This window comes from Conger conger, chromosome 9 (assembly GCF_963514075.1).
Source record: "Conger conger chromosome 9, fConCon1.1, whole genome shotgun sequence".
Lineage (NCBI taxonomy): Eukaryota > Metazoa > Chordata > Actinopteri > Anguilliformes > Congridae > Conger > Conger conger.
Genome location: NC_083768.1, coordinates 42,108,391 through 42,125,890, shown reverse-complemented (window position 1 = coordinate 42,125,890; position 17,500 = coordinate 42,108,391). Strand labels below are relative to the sequence as shown.

Here is a 17,500-nt window from a genome sequence, read left to right as displayed (position 1 = left end):
AAGCTATTCTTGCCCAATGGTGTCCAATCATGTGGCATGATTTCACTAACACACCTTTCACCAGACAGGAGAGACGCTCATCGGTGAAATCAGGAGGTGTTGTGATTGGCTGGAATAAAACCCTGCATACACGTGATTGGACACCCCTGGCCTTGCTTTTGTCCCCAGCTCAGGACATCAGTCCACGCACCCCTGCCCAGAAACCTCAAATATGGTCCTTCTCCCGACTAAACATGTGTAGTGTTCTGTAGGGAGGCATGGAGCGATGCGTACATGGCCAGGCTTGGAGATCTGGGCGTCAGGTTTATCGGAATCAGAGAGAGGCTATACGATGTGTATAGCCTCTCCCCCCCCCCCACCCCCCCGCGCCGCCGCCCGTCACCTCGTTGCCATCGGCGACGGTGATTGAATGTTTTGTCTGGATGCCGGCGGGGCTCTGCATATAGCAGCTGCACCTGTTGTAATAATAGTGTGCCTTGTTATGGAGAAGTCATGCAGGGACTGGCCCATGCCAAAATACCTGAGGGGCTTAAAACAGGCAGGCTGAGAGCAGGGTGTGTGTGTGTGTGAGTGTGTGTGTGTGTGTCTATGTGTGTGTGAGAGAGAGAGTGTGTGTCTGTGTGATGTTTTGGGGAAGAAGTCGGCATACATAGATTGAAACACACACAGTAGGAGATCCTGCCCCCCCTCGTCTGTCTCCCTGTGGAAGAGAGAGACCCAGGAGAGCATGCCAAATACTGCTCCCTTGGCTTTCTCTGTGGGCCACGGAAACTGGGGACACCATGCCAAATACCATCCGCCCCCCTCCACCCCCTGACCCCTTAAACTTCAGCCATGACCTAAAAGAGGATTAGCATGTGAAATACCTCCCTCCCGCCACCTTGCCAACACTATATACCTGTCTGTGATGCCAAAAAAACTAAAAAACAGAAGGACATGCCATTCTCTATCTGTGAGACGATAGACAGCTGTTGTCAAAGAGGCCAAGTGGACATCTAAAAGAGGACTTGGCATCCCTGCCCCCCCCCCCCCCATGCCCCCATCCTCCCGTCTGCAGGAGGATGAACAGTTGTTGAGACAAAAAAACAATAAAAACCTTTCCCCTGTTCTTGCTATGTTAAGAGTTGGGTCCCTGTCGAGGCCTTGCCTGGTTTACCAGCTCATGCCCAGCTAGGCCAGCGTGACCAGCTCAATTTTCGAGCTGGCATAGCTGGATTTTACAGCCGGGAGTAAAAAGGAATGTTGTCGTGTCTCAATACCAACGAGGGAGACGTTGAAAGAGGAGGGGAAAGCGTATTAAACTCGCCTCCGTCCCTCATCTAAACTTTATTTGTATCAACCCCAGCCGTACGGTAGCCCACGGCTTTTGTAACGAAAACGTGGCCACAAATTTGGGATGACTAGGGAGGTACTAGTGAGCTGTGACACCCTGGAGTGTGCCACAAAACCCCCACCCCCCCCGAAACGCCACCCCGACACCGCCTGCCCCAAAGAGCCACTCTCCGATTTCATTGCCCGTCCCCCCAAGGCCAAGGTGAAATTCATTTAGACAGCCGGGCATTCTGATTGGTCAGCTGACATCTTGTATGCAGAGGCAGGGGATTAGTGTAATAATTAGCGGTGTTATTACTGTAATTACCACCGGTCTCATGAGCGTGCCGGGGCCTCTGTTTACATCCTCACACTTCAATATGCTTAAAGGAGCATTAATACGGCTGTACTGAGATCCGCTGTACGTTACTGAAACGGGGCCCCCCCAGAGGTCTTAGTGTAGCTTGTCTCCAAGCCTAAAACCTTGTAAGACAGACAGACATACTTGTATTTTGTATTCAGGTTGTCTAGTAACAGATGTGGCACAGTGTGTAACTATGAGAAATGTGCAAATCACATATTGCAGAATTAAATATAGCCACTGAAAACAATAATGTCAGGGAATAAATGCTAACGTAAATGTCTGTCTATGAGCCCCACGGTCTTTGGGTCTTAAGTCAGACCAGGCCAGAGCCAACTGCGGCTGAAAATTGCTGAATGTGTTGACCTGGGTATAAATCAAATAAATAGTTTGCTTTTATCCAAGGTGGCTGACAGTTGATTAGACTAAGCAGGGGACAGTCCCCCCTGGAGCAATGCAGGGTTAAGGGCCTCGCTCAAGGCCCCAACCGGGGCTTGAACCACAAACCTGCCAGGTCCCAGTCATGTCCCTCAGCCTCTAGGCTTCAGGCTGCCCTGTATGGGCATGGGAGGGTTCATTGAGTTTGGGGTCCGCATTTCATCAGTATCTAGTGACCGCTGCTGGTCTATTAGGTACTTGCGGAGGTGAACTATGGACGTTTATATTCTCCGGAGTCGGCAGTGCGGTTTGCACACGATCTGTGGTTGCAGGTAGTTGGCCATTTCAAATGAATATTAATTATAATAGATGTATTTATATTGCATCTTTCATACATCAAAATGCAGCTCAAAGGCTTTTTAGCATTAGGGTGGGAATTGGACATGTTTAGCCCCATGTTGGGTGCCAAATTAGTAATAAATAAATAAATAAATTTCTGCAAATGTACATTGACCAGAGATATAGGCTATTAAACATGTTTAAAATGAGCAAAAAGGATAGATGAGAAATTGCCTGAGAAGAAGGTAGTGACAGCACAAGGATAAGATAACATCACCCATAGTAGAACAAGGGCTGGGAGACAGGCCAAATAAGTTATTAATACTACAGCATTTAATTAAAATGTATATATTGTATAAATCTTTGACGAAAAGGCTGTAAAAACCATAAAATTGAGGTAAAAGCCTTCTCGTGCAAGACTATCACCATCTAATAATAATGCACATTATTAATGAAGCGTTTCTTGTACAGTATATTCAAAGTGCTTAGGCATTTGTGATACAATAGACAATCTGCTGCAAAATGAGACAATTATCAAGGTGCACGACAGGCAATAAGCATTGACGAGCAATGGGACTGAGAGACGAGCAACACTGCTGGAAAACATGCTAGAAAAAAAACTAAAACAGGAATTTACCTTTGGAGATGGTACAGATAACCTCTCCTGGAATTTTGATAAAAGTAAAAAAAGATAAGATAAGAAGTAGAAATGAACAGCTGTAGAGTGCCTTGGGCTACCTGAGGAATGGAGGTGAACTATGCCATTTTACAAGCACTGAAAAGAGTATTGGTATAGAGACAGTTTTAGTAGAGAGAGAAAATCTGTAGTAATCTGTAAAAGGAAATAATGCCACACCTAACGTTTTGCCGCCTGGCAAAGGAGATTTGGGTGGAAATGGAAGAGAAGCAATGTAGCAGTGGCTTTGATAGTTGTAATGTTGTTTGAAAGGGTGGAACTACCACTATGTTTCCGGAAACACACCTGCATAGCTTACCAAATTTCCCCGGATGTAGTTTGTATGTGGACATCTAGCGACATCTACTGGTAATGTAATGACTGTACAACGGCCAATGAATGGCATCGCACGTGAGGGGGGCAATAAAGTAATAAAGTATATAGATTTCGCCAAATGGCTATGTGATGTGAATTTACCTCAGTATTAAAGCGTTATACATTTCTTGAACGTGATGCTTTACCGAGGCTGACTAAGTGGATCTGTGCATACGTGTTTCTGTGCGCTTTCATCCACCGGTGTTGTGCAACTGAGCGGCGATGTTCTCTATCCCGGGGGAGTTCCAAATAAGAACCTGATAGGCATGAAAATATAAGATCTGGTTGAAACACAGCCGAGTGGCTGAGCTCGTTCGCCTGCGCAGGCGCACACTATAGTGGCAAATGGCATGCATCTTCCGTGGCGCCGCCAGGCGCACAGATGGTGTGGTAAAGGCAGAAAGAATAAGCCTGATTCGTGCCACCATAGGCACTTCAGAAACATTCAAATGCGCGCCCGAACTGAAACCTTAAAAGTTTAATACGGTTGGTTAACTCTAATGACAAAGACGCGACTTTATTTTAGCATGCCCTCTCTCACCCAACCCAGCCTACCTGACAGAACCTATACATGTTATCAGTATTTATTAGCCATTTCCTTTAAGGAGATTCGTTTTTTCCACCTCCACACCGAGGCAAGGGGCAATGAAGCAATGATAATTTCGGTGGAAGATGGCCGTAAAACTGTAGTTAATCTTTTACCTGGGACAGCGATTGCCGTTCTCTCTGAAAAGACTGTTTAATTCGTGAACGTTTGTAACTTTTTTGAGATTTAAAAGTTGGGAGGAGCCCCCCCGCAGTCCAGCATCGCAGACAGGGTGGAGTAAACCGGAAGTAAGCTGAAAGAAGGAAGAACAGAGAAAGTGGAGACGGCGATAGGAGTTTTTTTGGGGGGAAGAATAGAGAGCGAGAGAAGGGAGTGCACATTACAGACATTCCTGACAGTTGAATGTGTCTGCCTGCAAGACGCTGGAACTGAAACGGCAGTGGAAACAGTTTTCCATCTCGGAAACCAACTGGACTGGACAAGCTAGCCAACTAGATATAAAACAAAAAGTTTTTTTTCTTTGCGTTAGCTCAGTAGAACAATAGTCGTTTCATCTGCAACCCAACTCGGACAGCAAGTTATCCCTGACTCATTAATCCAGCGACATATTTCAATTGTAGCGAAAAGTAACTTGGATTTAAGCACATTTATATTCGGGTGATTTGTAACATTATTTGATTCAGGTGTGTGGCTGACCTCGATCAAGATTGGTAGCGAGATTTTTTTTTCTTGCAGAAGTGGTAACTGAATAGTCTGTAGTCACCCGCTAGTTTGATTCATTGGTCGGGCGTAGCTTCTTCGCCGGAATACGGTAAACTATAGCGTGACTACTCTTCAAGTTGGGACACAGCGCGCCAGTCGCTTCTCTTGATTTGTTTCATAGCTGACACAGGCGTCTACAACTCGGCAGCTATCCCGCTTGCTAGATAACCGACAATTTCTTTTTAACCGAAAACCAAACCATCCTTGTGGGAAAATGGCCGTGAGCAGCATCGATGCTGTCAAGCGAAAGATCAAGGTTCTCCAGCAACAGGCGGACGAAGCGGAGGAGAGAGCCCAACTTTTACAGAGAGAAGTCGAAGAGGAAAAACAGTTAAGGGAACAGGTAGCTATCTGGAACTTTGACGCCTTTTGATGAATGACTTCGATTTTTTTCTGAACTGTTTGTGGTTAAGAAGTGATTTCTCACCTGCAGCGAAAGCATAAACTATAGCCTAAGTTAGCCTAACTTATACGCTAGCTATATTTTTTCGCCAGTGGGCACATCCTGATTTTAATTTGGCCTACTAGTCGGACATTCATTCCGTCCAAATAATCGGATATTACCGTATTGATTGCATTTGGGCTGTATGTTAGGCTACCAGTTATGTCAAAAAGTGAAACTCCAGTTTCAACACTCAAAATGGCAAAATACCAAAATACCTGGAAGTCGCTCATCATTCAAAGTAGGCCTTTGTGTGTCTTAACCTGCCTGGGCCCTCACTGTAACCGCCTATAGGCTATGCTGCTATGTTACCTAATATCACATTAGGCCGATATGAGTTTCAGAAAGAACACCAAAGAAATTTCCACATTTGCATAGATTGTCACATGGGAAAGTTATGACTGCGTAAATTAGCCTAACGCTTTTATCTTGTGGCCATTGCCTGTCCACATATCTTTCGCGACGAAAGAGTAGACTAGCAACTTTAGCTAACTAAAATGTAAAAATAAAAAAATAATTTATTTATTTGGTGTTCTTTTGCCTGAACGGAGACCGCAGGAGCGAGCAACTCATGTGACGGAGAATGCATGCGGATTAAGCGAACAGGATGTGTAGCCTATTTAACATTATTCTACACCGACTAACCACGCCGCCCTTTCGCTGCCTTCTGCTCTAAGTCAAGTTTATAACGTTACTTTCTTGGTTACCGAAACAGGGTCGGGCTCAACAGGGTCGGGCTCAACAGGGTCGGGCTCGGTTAGTGCTTTAGCGGTGGTTGACCCGATGGATGACGTTTTGGACCACCTATAGTGGCCACTGTTCCCAACATGGGAAAACCAAGCCCCCAGCCCCAAGCGCAGTGTTTCAGGGAGTGGCGTCGCGTGTTTGACCAGGCGTTAAAACCAGGTTCCACCTCAGGGGGTTGGGCGGTTCCCCTTGTGTTCTGGCCCAAATTTCCTGTCTGGTTTTCACAGTAGGTACGACCAGGCAGTTAACCAAAGTTTAACTAGTTAAATTGCATATCTCTTTCCAACTCCAGCAAGTGGCTGGCAAGTGTTCTGCAGCGAAATGCCGTCATCCAATCACTTTCATCGCTCTGTTTATCAGTCGGCTTTCCTAACGAATATTAATTATGAATATTTAAATTGAAACGTAACGCTTGGCTGCGAAATTGGTTCTCTAAGTCAGCTCTATAGTTAGCCCACTGCTACCTGGAGCATCATTGTAATAGCGAATAAGCCGTCTTGTGTGCTTATTGGCATATTGCTGTTGTAATATTAATGTCATTGTACGTTTCATAATAACTATTGTGCTATTGGAATAACAGGCCAACGGTCCTCGCACTGTAAAAGAGTGGCATGTTTATGAACGGAGGGTGCGATATTTTGAGTTTGAACGCGAAGGACTTGCTTGCAGTGCGTTAGATCGATGAATTAGGGACTCCCTGCTGACCTATAACAATAAAGGGTACTCCCTTCATCGAGAGTCCGACGCCCCTCTTCTCGCAGTCTCCGAAGAGTAGGCCATTTTATTTGAGCATTCTGGAGACGCTGTTGGTCGTTTCCGGGTCCCCCCGCTTCGTGCTGTACTGACGTCATTTGAACGAGTTTTTATCGTCCCTTGAAATGGTACCATTCTTTAATGAGGTATTAGAAAAACTGAGAGCATTTTTTTTTTTTACACAGTAATCCACAACAGAGGTGGACCGGGTACTCCTGTTGCATGTCTATTTGAGCCATTCCAGTTTGTGCTAGGAGCAGGTTAATGTACAGGAATTTAGCAGACGCTCTTATCCAGAGCGAAGAACAACTAAATGTAGATGCAGGCAGCTTCCTCTCTAACATGGATGCTGATGCTTTTATCCAATGCAACATACAGTTGATTAGACTAAGCGGGCACCAATCCCCCCTGGAGCGATGTGAGGGTCAAGGGCCTTGCTCAAGCCGCACAGATCTTATTGTGGCTACACCACCGACCACCAACCCTCTAGTTCCCAGTCAAGCACCGTAGCCACAAGACTATGAGCTGTAACGGCACGGAGTAAAACCTGGAGCAGCTGAAACTTGTTTTGGATCGAGTGCCGTTCCCAACCCTAATCCCCAGGGAAAGGAAGTTTTAAGGTGTGTTAGAATGCAGAAATATGCAGACCATTGCTCAGATGAAACGGGGGCATGTAGCAACCGTGCTCTGTCCTGCAGTGCCCCGCAGGAGAAAATGTCTACACTCTGCGGTTCCTTCCCCGGTTTATGATGCATCCTGCCCTTACAACAGCCCTGCGGGGTTGGCCTTTCTGTGTCATTAACCCTTTGTGGTGCGAGGTCGCAGACGCGCGGGCGAGAATGCTCTTTTACCGAACATTCCTGCGCTGACGTCACAATCGCTAATGGAAACTCACCCTTTATGGTGTGAGATCGCGGCTATGTGATTAGGGCGTTCTTAAACCAACGTTCTAATCTAACGATCACTACTGCTAATTGTCAGCAATGGCGTTTGAGAACACTGACTTAGAATTTTGAAAAATAAACATTCCAAAAAACCTGCTCTACAAAGGGCTAAAAGCCGTTCTAGAACGCTGTGTGGTGGGGTGGAAATCCTTACTCCTCAAATGGTTAAGCCACTTGGCTGCGATCTCTGTCTGTCTGTCTTCAACGCTGGCTTTGCTCACCATAGCCACTGCTGCTATGCGCAGATCTTATTAAACGCCGACACTGAGACGCCATTCAGGCTCTGATTTAAGCGAATGGGTCCTTTCCTGTGGCTGCAAAAATCTGGAAATTGGGCAGTAACAGTAATTTAATCCAGCATTGACGAGACCATGTGTGATCTTGTAACCTTCTCTGCTTTTTCCCCTGTCTGAAGTTTAAAAAAACAAAAAAACATTTCTGTTTTCCTTTAAAGATGAGCTGAAATGAAAATTCACTTTCCTCAATTTAGTAAATTCTTCATAACCGTACAGGGAGGATACAGCTATACCTGGATGTATTCTTCTCCAGAGCAGTTCTCGTGACCGATTTTGATTACCATCCTTACGGAGTGCCCTTGTTCTATGACCGGCCTTGAGCAGAGATGGGAACTAGGCCTAGTTGTACGGAAGTTGACATTCTGGTCTTTAAAAAAAAAAACGGCCGCTTTTGTTGACCAGATTAGGGATGTGAATGAGGAGACCCGAAGGCCCGTTTTTCGCATTCCGCTCCCTAACCCTGTGATTTACGTTCCCGCTGTCCCCAATTACCACCCGCCTCGGAATGCCAGGCTCCCCTTTACCACCTCTGGAGCGGGAGTTCCGCCCGCCCTGGGGACTCCCTGCAATCTGTAAAAGATCAATCAATCTACTCATTCTCACACGAACAAAGAGAGCCTGAACGCTAAAACCAGGAAAACGTACCGGATGCGAGAACCTAATGTCGCTTGGCCAACTAGCTGTCAGACGGCGTTTTGCTGTACGAGCCAAATAATTATATACTTTGAAAGTTCTTTCCGTTTTTAAAGTTCAGCATGGAATAATCCGCTGTGCTTAAGTGCGACTAGTTTGCAGTCTCCCAGCATGTATAGTGCCAAAGTACTACTTCATATGGTATTAAGAGCCTTGGCAGAGGTGTGTGTGTGTGTGTGTCGGTCGGGGAGGTTCTGGTGTTATTAGTCATGGCTGACAGGTATGCGGATCACCGTTCCCATTTCTCTCCTTTGTCCTGATCTGTCCATCTTTGGCAGTCTCTCCCTCCCTCCCCCTGTCTGCATCATTGTGACATCCTCCCTCTTCCTCTGACACACACTCTCTCTAGCGTGTACACATACACCCACACACACTTATTAACACACACACACACACACACTGGGCTGTTACATTTTCTGCCCTCGATCGACAGCGCTTGGAAAAGGATTCCCTGAACGGAATTCCAGGACATTCCATCCCGCTCCGGTTTGTTTCCGGATAGGGGCAGTCTGGGTCAGCAAAGCCGCGGCTTTTACACCACGTCGTCACTTTCACACCAGCCCGCCAGAGTAAATGATTGGGCCTGGTCTGACCCCTTTATAGTGGCAAGAGATTTTACCGAGGCCTTGCATGTAATGGTTGATTCACCTGGGATGTGTCTTCTGTGCTATGGGAATAACGTTTGGCTCTCAAGATGGAATGTTCAGTTGACTAGACCCTAACCCATCCCCACACACACACACAAACCCCCCACCACTGCGTTTCCTTTGTCTGAATTGCTGACTAAACTGATAAGAAATCTGCAGTCATTCACACCATGTGGCAGGATGTGTGATGTCATCCTGTGCTGGGTTCAGAGTTCACAAACATTCCGTCTGACTGATGTCATAATGGGGTGTTCCAAGTTCCAACCTGCCTCCACCCTCACAGCTATGTGTTCCAGCTTGGCTGTGTGTGTGTGTGTGTGTGTGTGTGTGTGCGCGTGCGTGCGCTCACAGATGTGCATGTATGTGGACACAGGTATATGTGTCATCGTGTGTGCTAGTTGGTAAGAAACAACACATGTTCTTGCTAATCAGATAGCTAATCTCTTAAAAGTTGGATCTAGCTGGTTAACTCGCTAGCTGGCAGGTAGTAACAGTCAAATAAAACTAACAACTCATTGTTTGTTTTCTGATCGCCTTTATTTCACTTGCATTTCTCACAGCTAGCTGTTAGCTCCTTTCCTTATCCGCCTCTGCTTCTTCGTTGCTGGATTAACTTTATTGATCATAATCACCCGTCTCTGGTGTAGAAAGTTCACACTGTTATCATCTAAAATAAAGTGTTCACTATAGCAAGGCGTATATTACCTTGCATTACCCGACACATATTGCAGATTCCATGGACTTGCTATGGAATATTCTGAAATAGTGCGAAGCCCGCCTTGGTTCGATCAGGTTGCCAGTCAAGACCGATCGAGCGCCGAAAAGTATTTGAATCCGAAATGATCATGCATTTGACCCAGGTGTGATGTGTATGTATGTGGAGAGTACACAATGTGTGCTTGTGTGTCTCTGTGTGTTAACTCTCTCTCCTCCTCCTGATAGGCTGAGGCAGAGGTGGCCTCCCTGAACAGGCGTATCCAGCTGGTGGAGGAGGAGCTGGACCGGGCCCAGGAGCGTCTGGCCACCGCCCTGCAGAAGCTGGAGGAGGCCGAGAAATCAGCCGACGAGAGCGAGAGGTGGGCGAGGCACGCCGGGGGTTAGGGTTAGAGGTGGGCGAGGCACGCCGGGGGTTAGGGTTAGAGGTGGGCGAGGCACGCCGGGGTTTAGGGTTAGAGGTGGGCGGGGCACGCCCGGGGTTAGGGTTAGAGGTGGGCGGGGCACGCCCGGGGTTAGGGTTAGAGGTGGGCGGGGCACGCCGGGGTTAGGGTTAGAGGTGGGCGGGGCACGCCGGGGTTAGGGTTAGAGGTGGGCGGGGCACGCCGGGGTTAGGGTTAGAGGTGGGCGGGGCACGCCCGGGGTTAGGGTTAGAGGTGGGCGGGGCACGCCCGGGGTTAGGGTTAGAGGTGGGCGGGGCACGCCGGGGTTAGGGTTAGAGGTGGGCTGGGGGGCGGGGTCAGGGTTTGGGGGCGTCGACAATGACTCGACAATTATACATAAATAAATGAATAAATAACGGAGCTAACTGTGGAATTGCTTTTTCTCAATGCTGACTCAAATGCTATAAAAAAAAAACCTAAACGGGTTTATTAAAATAAAGGCGCATATACAATATGAAGTCAGAGGTGGGTGGGCAGGGTGGAATTTGGAGGAGGAGACTTCTTTGACTATAAACCCAGGACCACGGCAAGGCTAAGGAAATCCTGAATAGTGTGCCTTTAATCGTGTTTCCATTTCGTTGTGGCTCATCGATCATATCTTGGGAAGAACAGTCAGTCATATGAGCATAAACCCCTGGGAAAGACTTAATTTGGCCCGATGCCCAACGCATGCAAAGTCATTGGGGCTTGAGGGGGAATGTTTGTGTGCGCTGGCGTGTACAGCCCGACACTTTTCCCCGGTGCGGTTTACTCCCAGAGTAAACCTGGGTGAGGCTGTGAGCTCGCTGATCGACCCGTGATGGAGGATCTGGACCGGGTTCAGAACCAGACGAGCGCACAGGTCTCTCAGAGCCGCGGCTGGACCGGGTGGCTCGGTGCGGGAGGAGGAGGAGGGTTTCTGAGCAGATGGTGGAACGTGGGCCCCAGCTGTGAGCTGGAGACAGGCTGGGGTGGCTTCAATTCAGTAGGGTTCAGTCCGTTTACAGTTGTTTCAGTTAACTGTACCCAGTGCCGTTTCATGTGAACGCTTTTACATGGTGCCTTTTCATTATCCAGGCGTGTCTGTAGTGTAGTGGTTAAGGTAAAGGACTGGGACCTGCAAGGTCGGCGGTTCGATCCCCGGTGTAGCCACAATAAGATCCACACAGCCGTTGGGCCCTTGAGCAAGGCCCTTAACCCTGCATTGCTCCAGGGGAGGATTGTCTCCTGCATAGTCTCATCAACTGTACGTCGCTCTGGATAAGAGCGTCTGCCAAATGCCAATAATGTAATGTAATGTAATGTGTCTCTGTTCACACTGCACCCAGTGACATTTCAGTAAACAGTGCCGTTTCAGTTTACACTATACCCATTGCTGTTTCGTTAGCCAGTACAGTTTCAGTTCATATGGTACCGTGGTCTATTTCGGTATCCAGTGCCGTTCCGGTTCTGTGTGGTTTCAGTACCCCCGTGCGCTCTCTGGCCCGGTCCCTGAAAGGCCAGTTCAGCTTCAGTCCTGCTGGGTGTGACATAAGGACACTGAGCCCTGGATCTACCCAGGATGAATCAATCTCAGCTCTGACGTGCGAATAAACGCAGGCTTTGTGTTTCTGTTTGCTCGTTTTCCTTCTTCTCAAACACGCCGCGGAGTTTGGCGAACCGCAGAAAGCCATTAGCGTGCGTACGCCCAGCTTTCGGACACATGGGGCTGCTGCACTGGAAGTAGAGCCGGTTAAATACCGACTCGCGTTACTGGTCATAACTCTGCGGTCAGAAGGGGCTATAAACGTTTGCGTGGCTCCGCTGGAATCAGAACCAGGCCCTCGAAAAAACCTCACGGACCGGAATCCGCACTAAAAACAGCCGTGGCGCCTCTTTCCCAGAACGCCCCGGTAACGCTGCGAGCGGAGCAGGGCATTGTGGGAAGCCGCAGTGTCCGCGGGGGCGGGGGATGGGCGGAGGCGTGCCTCGGAACAGAAGCTTAGGACCGGAGATATTTCAGATGACGGGTTTCAGCTCTGCCCGGACCCAGTTGCAGAAACAAACCTTAGAGCCTTGGATTTGGGTTGTGAATTTGGATTCACTGGGTAGTTTAAGTTTAAACATGAGTTAAGTGGTCAGCTGAGGGAGACCATCTGCAGAATTCTAGAACTCTGGGAGAATGTTCTTTTGGAACCCTGCAGTCTGAGCAGAATGTTGTTATTGAGGAGAGTGAAGCTGATGCTAGGCCCTCAGTGTGCAGGAGGGATTGATTAGTTTCCTCGTCTTCCTCTCAGGGGGATGAAGGTGATTGAGAACAGGGCCCTCAAGGATGAGGAGAAGATGGAGATGCAGGAGATCCAGCTGAAAGAGGCCAAGCACATCGCTGAGGAGGCCGACCGCAAGTACGAGGAGGTGAGCTTCTGTCTGTGTCTGTGTCTGTGTCCACCTCATTATTCTGCGCTGTGTCTATATTGTTTATGTCCTTTGATGTTACTTTGGTATGTGGACATGAATAAAAGTATTGAAATGTACCTGTGTGTGTGTGTGTGTACAGGTGGCTCGTAAGCTTGTGATCATCGAGGGAGACCTGGAACGCACAGAAGAGAGAGCTGAGCTGGCTGAGGGGTGAGTTCTGCTCTAAAACGCAGACACACACACGCACACATATATACATACATACATACACACACACACACACACACACAATGCTCTTTACTTGCACAACAGGAACACGTTAGCTAACCTCAGTGTATAGGGAACCTCAGGGAATAGGAGACTATGTGAAGATTGTAATCGTCAGCCAGCTCTCAGAACACCATCCTGTTTCTGGCCTTACACCCGTGTACGGCTGATGGGTGGGAGCAACACTGATGATAAGTGTGCTCAGTCTAATGACGACGATAAGGCTAACCATAAACGATGTCTTTCTGCGATTTAGTGCCGATGTGCTTGTGTGTTTGAGTCCCCGGCCCTGGAGGCGTAACTCTAGAGCGTGACGTTCTGATGGCTGCTTAACGTGTCAGAACCCGTCTCCCCATTCCCCCACTCAAATGTGTTTTTGTTTTTTTCTGGACTCTTCCTACATGCCCCTCCCCTGTCCTCAATCTGCATGTGCACCTGTGCCCCGCCCCGCCCCCCCCCTGGCCCCGCCCACTAACAGCAAAGCTCGGGCATTGGAGGAGGAGATGAGGGGTTTTGACCAAACGCTGAAGAGCCTCCAAGCCTCAGTAGATACGGTACATACCTCTTTCATTTGTCTGTTCACACTCTGTGTGTGTGTGTGTGTGTGTGTGTGTGTGTGTGTGTGTGTGTGTGTGTGTGTGTGTGTGTGCGCGCGCGTGTGTGTGTGTGCGCAAGTAATATGCAATTCATGCAGAGACTACTGGATGGACAGTCACTCCACGGCCGACTGTTGGATGTCGGTCTTTTAAAATGTGAACTCTGCTGCCCCTCCCTCTCTCTCCTGTCCTGGTTACTTGTCTTTCCCCAAACTGACTCCTGCCCCTCTCCTCTCCTTACAGTTCCCCCGTTATCTCTAACCATGCTGAGTGCACTCACCCCAGCTACTGATGTAATGGGAAACTCATTACATTACATTTTATGTAGCAGACGCTTTTCGTCCAAAACGACGTATCAAAACCGTGCATATCAAGGTCATACAACAAATAACCACACACGTCTGATAAGGTACCGATCGCATATGGTCGGTTGTAAGGCCATGAACTCAAGTCAGTCCGCAGAAGTGCACGCTATGATGTGTACGCCAGACGCTCCGGAAATATTGACCCAGCCCCTGGAAGATAATTTGCATTATCTGTTATATCATGCGTTACATCATGCATTATCTGTGTGGTGCTACCTAGAAGTAACCAGCATGGGGGTTGGGTGAGGGCGTGTTTACGTAATATATTTGACGCAAGATGGCCGCTTGTTTCTGCTGCGTAGCTCATCTGGCACCCTGTGCCGGGCCTGGGTGAAAACATTGGGATTACCTCCAGGCACGGTTCAGTGTAGGACTCGTCGGCTCTTGTTCAGTGTGCTCGTCGCGTTGAGTGAACTCTGAAACGGAGCGGAGAACGTCACTTCTCCGTGTCCCGAGAGCTTCGCGTGTTCGGGCTGGGGGGCTCGGTCCTGTATTTAAAGTGTCATTGTGTTATACAGTGGGGCCACGCGGGGTTAAATTCATGCCTTTTCTCTCTTCTTTTTTTCGTTTTGTTTTTGTTCTTGTCCGTAAATCTGTCCCGTCTTACCCCCCCCCCCTCCCCCACTCTTTCTTTCTCCCCTCCCTATCCCCCCCTTTACTCCTCCATAACTCTTTTCTACCCCTTTCTCTTTTTTCTGCTGTCTCTTTCCCCTCCCCCCCCCCGCCTCCCTTTCCACACCAAAACCAAATCATCAACATCAACATCAACAACAACAACAACAACAACAACAACAACAACAACAACATAAAAACAAACTGTAAAAAAAAAATGCAGAAAATGTGCTGAGCTGGAAGAGGAGCTCAAAAATGTCACCAATAACCTGAAATCACTGGAGGCCCAAGCAGAGAAGGTAGGCTAGGAATGAGGGTGGTGGGCGAGTGTGTGTGTGTGTGTGTGTGTGTGTCTGCATGCATGCATGCAGCAAGTCCCTGCTTGCTCCAGACCCATCGGTCCACAGCCCCGCCTGCCTGCTGGGCCCGATTGCGTTTCGTCTCTGAGCGAAAACATCTGAGTCATAGCACTTCCTGTAGGAGCTGCCCCCGGCCGAGAAAAGCCCTCGCTGTCTGCCCAGGAAACCCCCTAGTGTTGAAACCGTTTCTTCGGTTACGGAAGTGTGATCGCACAAGCCCTTTACGGTGTGCCATCCCAACTTAGCTGGCCGTTCTAATGCTGATGTCACAATCACCACTGGTAACTAAGCAATGCAGTTCTAGAACACGGACTTAGAATAAAAAATAAATAATAAACATTCCAGAAAAACCTACTCTGAACACGAGCTGATTGGTGTCTTGCATGGCAGCCAATCGCCGTTGGTGTGTGAGTGCATATATGAGAATGAGGCGCATTAATTTCACAGCGCTTTGAATAAAGGCGCTGTATAAATGCCAACCATTTACAGTTTTACCACTTGCTCTAGAAAGCGTTAAAAACCTTGCTGCACCTTGTGTCTGTTCAGTTTTGAGTGCGTTGCATTGCTAGCCTTTTGTTTTTTTCGTGTTAAATTACAACAGCAGAAGGGCCAACACCTTGTTATTACCTCATAGTGATTGGGCAAGAGCTGCTTTTCTCAGTCCTTATTAGGGCACGCAGCTCGTGAATGGCTGTGCGGCGCGTCCTCAGGGTTAGCCACCAGCGCTAACGCTATCAGTCGTGACACCCCTGTCCTGGCCCCAGCCTGCTGGTTTTTATTTTCGCTTTAACGTCGGCGACACGGTTCAGAACCCCGAGAAACCAGGTGCCCCGAGTTTGCCGTGTACTCAAACGGCTTTAACCGATCAGCCGTGCAACTCCAGCGCCGGGCAACAACAACAGCCCGCGGCCCCCTGAACCAGGGGTGGCGACCACGGCACTACCCCCCCCTCCCCCCCCCCCCCCCTAACGCTGCCTTTTGCGTGATTCCGTGTTCACTGCTTGCGTTTTTATTCCATTCTTTCCGTTTTCATTATTGCTTGTGTCAGACATTTGTGGTTTGCCCGTGTGGTTTTGATGCTGCATGCATTTTTTGTGATGTTATGTGTTCCTCCCATTTTGGCGGGGGAAATCATTTTTCTTTTTTCGATGGATGATACTCATAGGACAAGAATCTGTTGACTCGAGCGTAAAATTTGTGTCTGTTGTTCCTGAGAAACCGCCGCTGTTTCTGTTAATTGTTTTAGCTGCGAGGGAGTTGCCAACCAATGACATCGATTGTTTATTGTAACATTTAACTACGCTAGCTAGCCTGGCAACTGGCCAGGGTTTGATCCTGCGTTCGGTTTTTCTTTCCGCGGAGGAAACTTCTTAAAATTTCAGCTAATTTCAGTGCTTGGAATGTAATGGTGGTAGTTAAACCTTGCGAGATTGTCAAATTGGTTTGAAAAGAGACTTTTGGTGGAGCTCAAATTTCAAGTAACTTTTTCTACATGGAAAACTGCCTTTGCTCGAGTCAACCAGCCACTCTTATGATTTAATATCCCAATTTAATGTTTGCCAATGGAGGCTGCCCACTCTAATGCAAAAGGCATTAGCTAGCAGTGAAGCAGGGTTCGGGTGAATGGCACTGGCTGCATAAATTATTTCACTATTTATAAGAGAGATTCCATGAGACTGCATCATCATAGAGGTGAGTAATCCATTAAAATTGTTGAGGATAAAACCACAAAAAAAGCCTACGGGCTTATTTCTCTCGTCCTCTTAACACCCAAAGACAATACAGTTAGTACAATACAGATGGCCAGGACAGGACTCTGGAATCACCACCGCACCGACCGCATACTGGCAGATTAAATTGGAAAGCGCGGAGAGTTTGATGGTATTGAACAACCATTTAAGGATAATTTAAAGCAACAACTGCGAAGAAGGGATGCCGTCTGGCCGGGCCGCCGTTTTGCAGACGTCAGGTCAGGCCTTGCTACGGTAAAGTGAGGATGTGCGTTTTCTCGCTGCGTAGCAGGGCGCGCTCTAAACAGCGGTGTCTGCGAAGGCGGCCATTTTGCGGATTTCACTTGCGTCCGGCCCGGTTGTGGAAAAGGGAGGACGTGTGTGTTATTGCGGCTCTGCGCCCTTAAAGACCTGCGGGGAAAAACTCGTTTTTAGCTGCCTCCCTGCACATTCCTCCGTGCAAGTTCCGATCCGTTTGGCGTCTGGCGGCTTGCAGGGAGGGAGAGAAAGAAAGAGCGAGGGAGGGAGGGAGGGAGGGAAGGAGGGCAGCTTCGGAGCCACTCAGAGGGTTTTGTCAACCAGGAACTGCAGAGAAAGCGGAACGCCGGGACAAAACCACCGCCACGCCCTGAGTGCACAGCTGCAGGAATGCTGGCTCGCCCAGAAATGAAGAAATGACGACAGAGTTCGCCCGGGCCTCACTCGGAGGAAGAGAGAGAACGGGAGGGAGGGAGGGAGGGAGGGAGGGAGGGAGGGAGGGAGGGGAA

At 48.4% G+C, this 17,500-nt stretch overlaps 1 protein-coding gene across 8 annotated transcripts in view; it reads left to right on the top strand.

Annotated features, from left to right (window-relative positions):
* The window catches only part of tpm3 (tropomyosin 3), a 32,219-nt gene that overhangs the window by 4,574 nt on the left and 10,145 nt on the right, over positions 1 to 17,500 (top strand). For 2 of the 8 annotated variants that reach the window (XM_061255753.1, XM_061255754.1), the window contains exons 1-5: positions 4,301 to 5,092; positions 10,214 to 10,347; positions 12,684 to 12,801; positions 12,944 to 13,014; positions 14,868 to 14,943. In XM_061255753.1, the coding sequence (XP_061111737.1) occupies positions 4,964 to 5,092; positions 10,214 to 10,347; positions 12,684 to 12,801; positions 12,944 to 13,014; positions 14,868 to 14,943 (528 nt within the window). In that variant the 5' untranslated portion in view covers positions 4,301 to 4,963. Of the gene's footprint in view, positions 1 to 4,300; positions 5,093 to 10,213; positions 10,348 to 12,683; positions 12,802 to 12,943; positions 13,015 to 13,549; positions 13,626 to 14,867; positions 14,944 to 17,500 lie in introns of those variants that run through there. The other 6 variants (XM_061255749.1, XM_061255750.1, XM_061255748.1 and 3 more) reach the window with 4 other exon arrangements.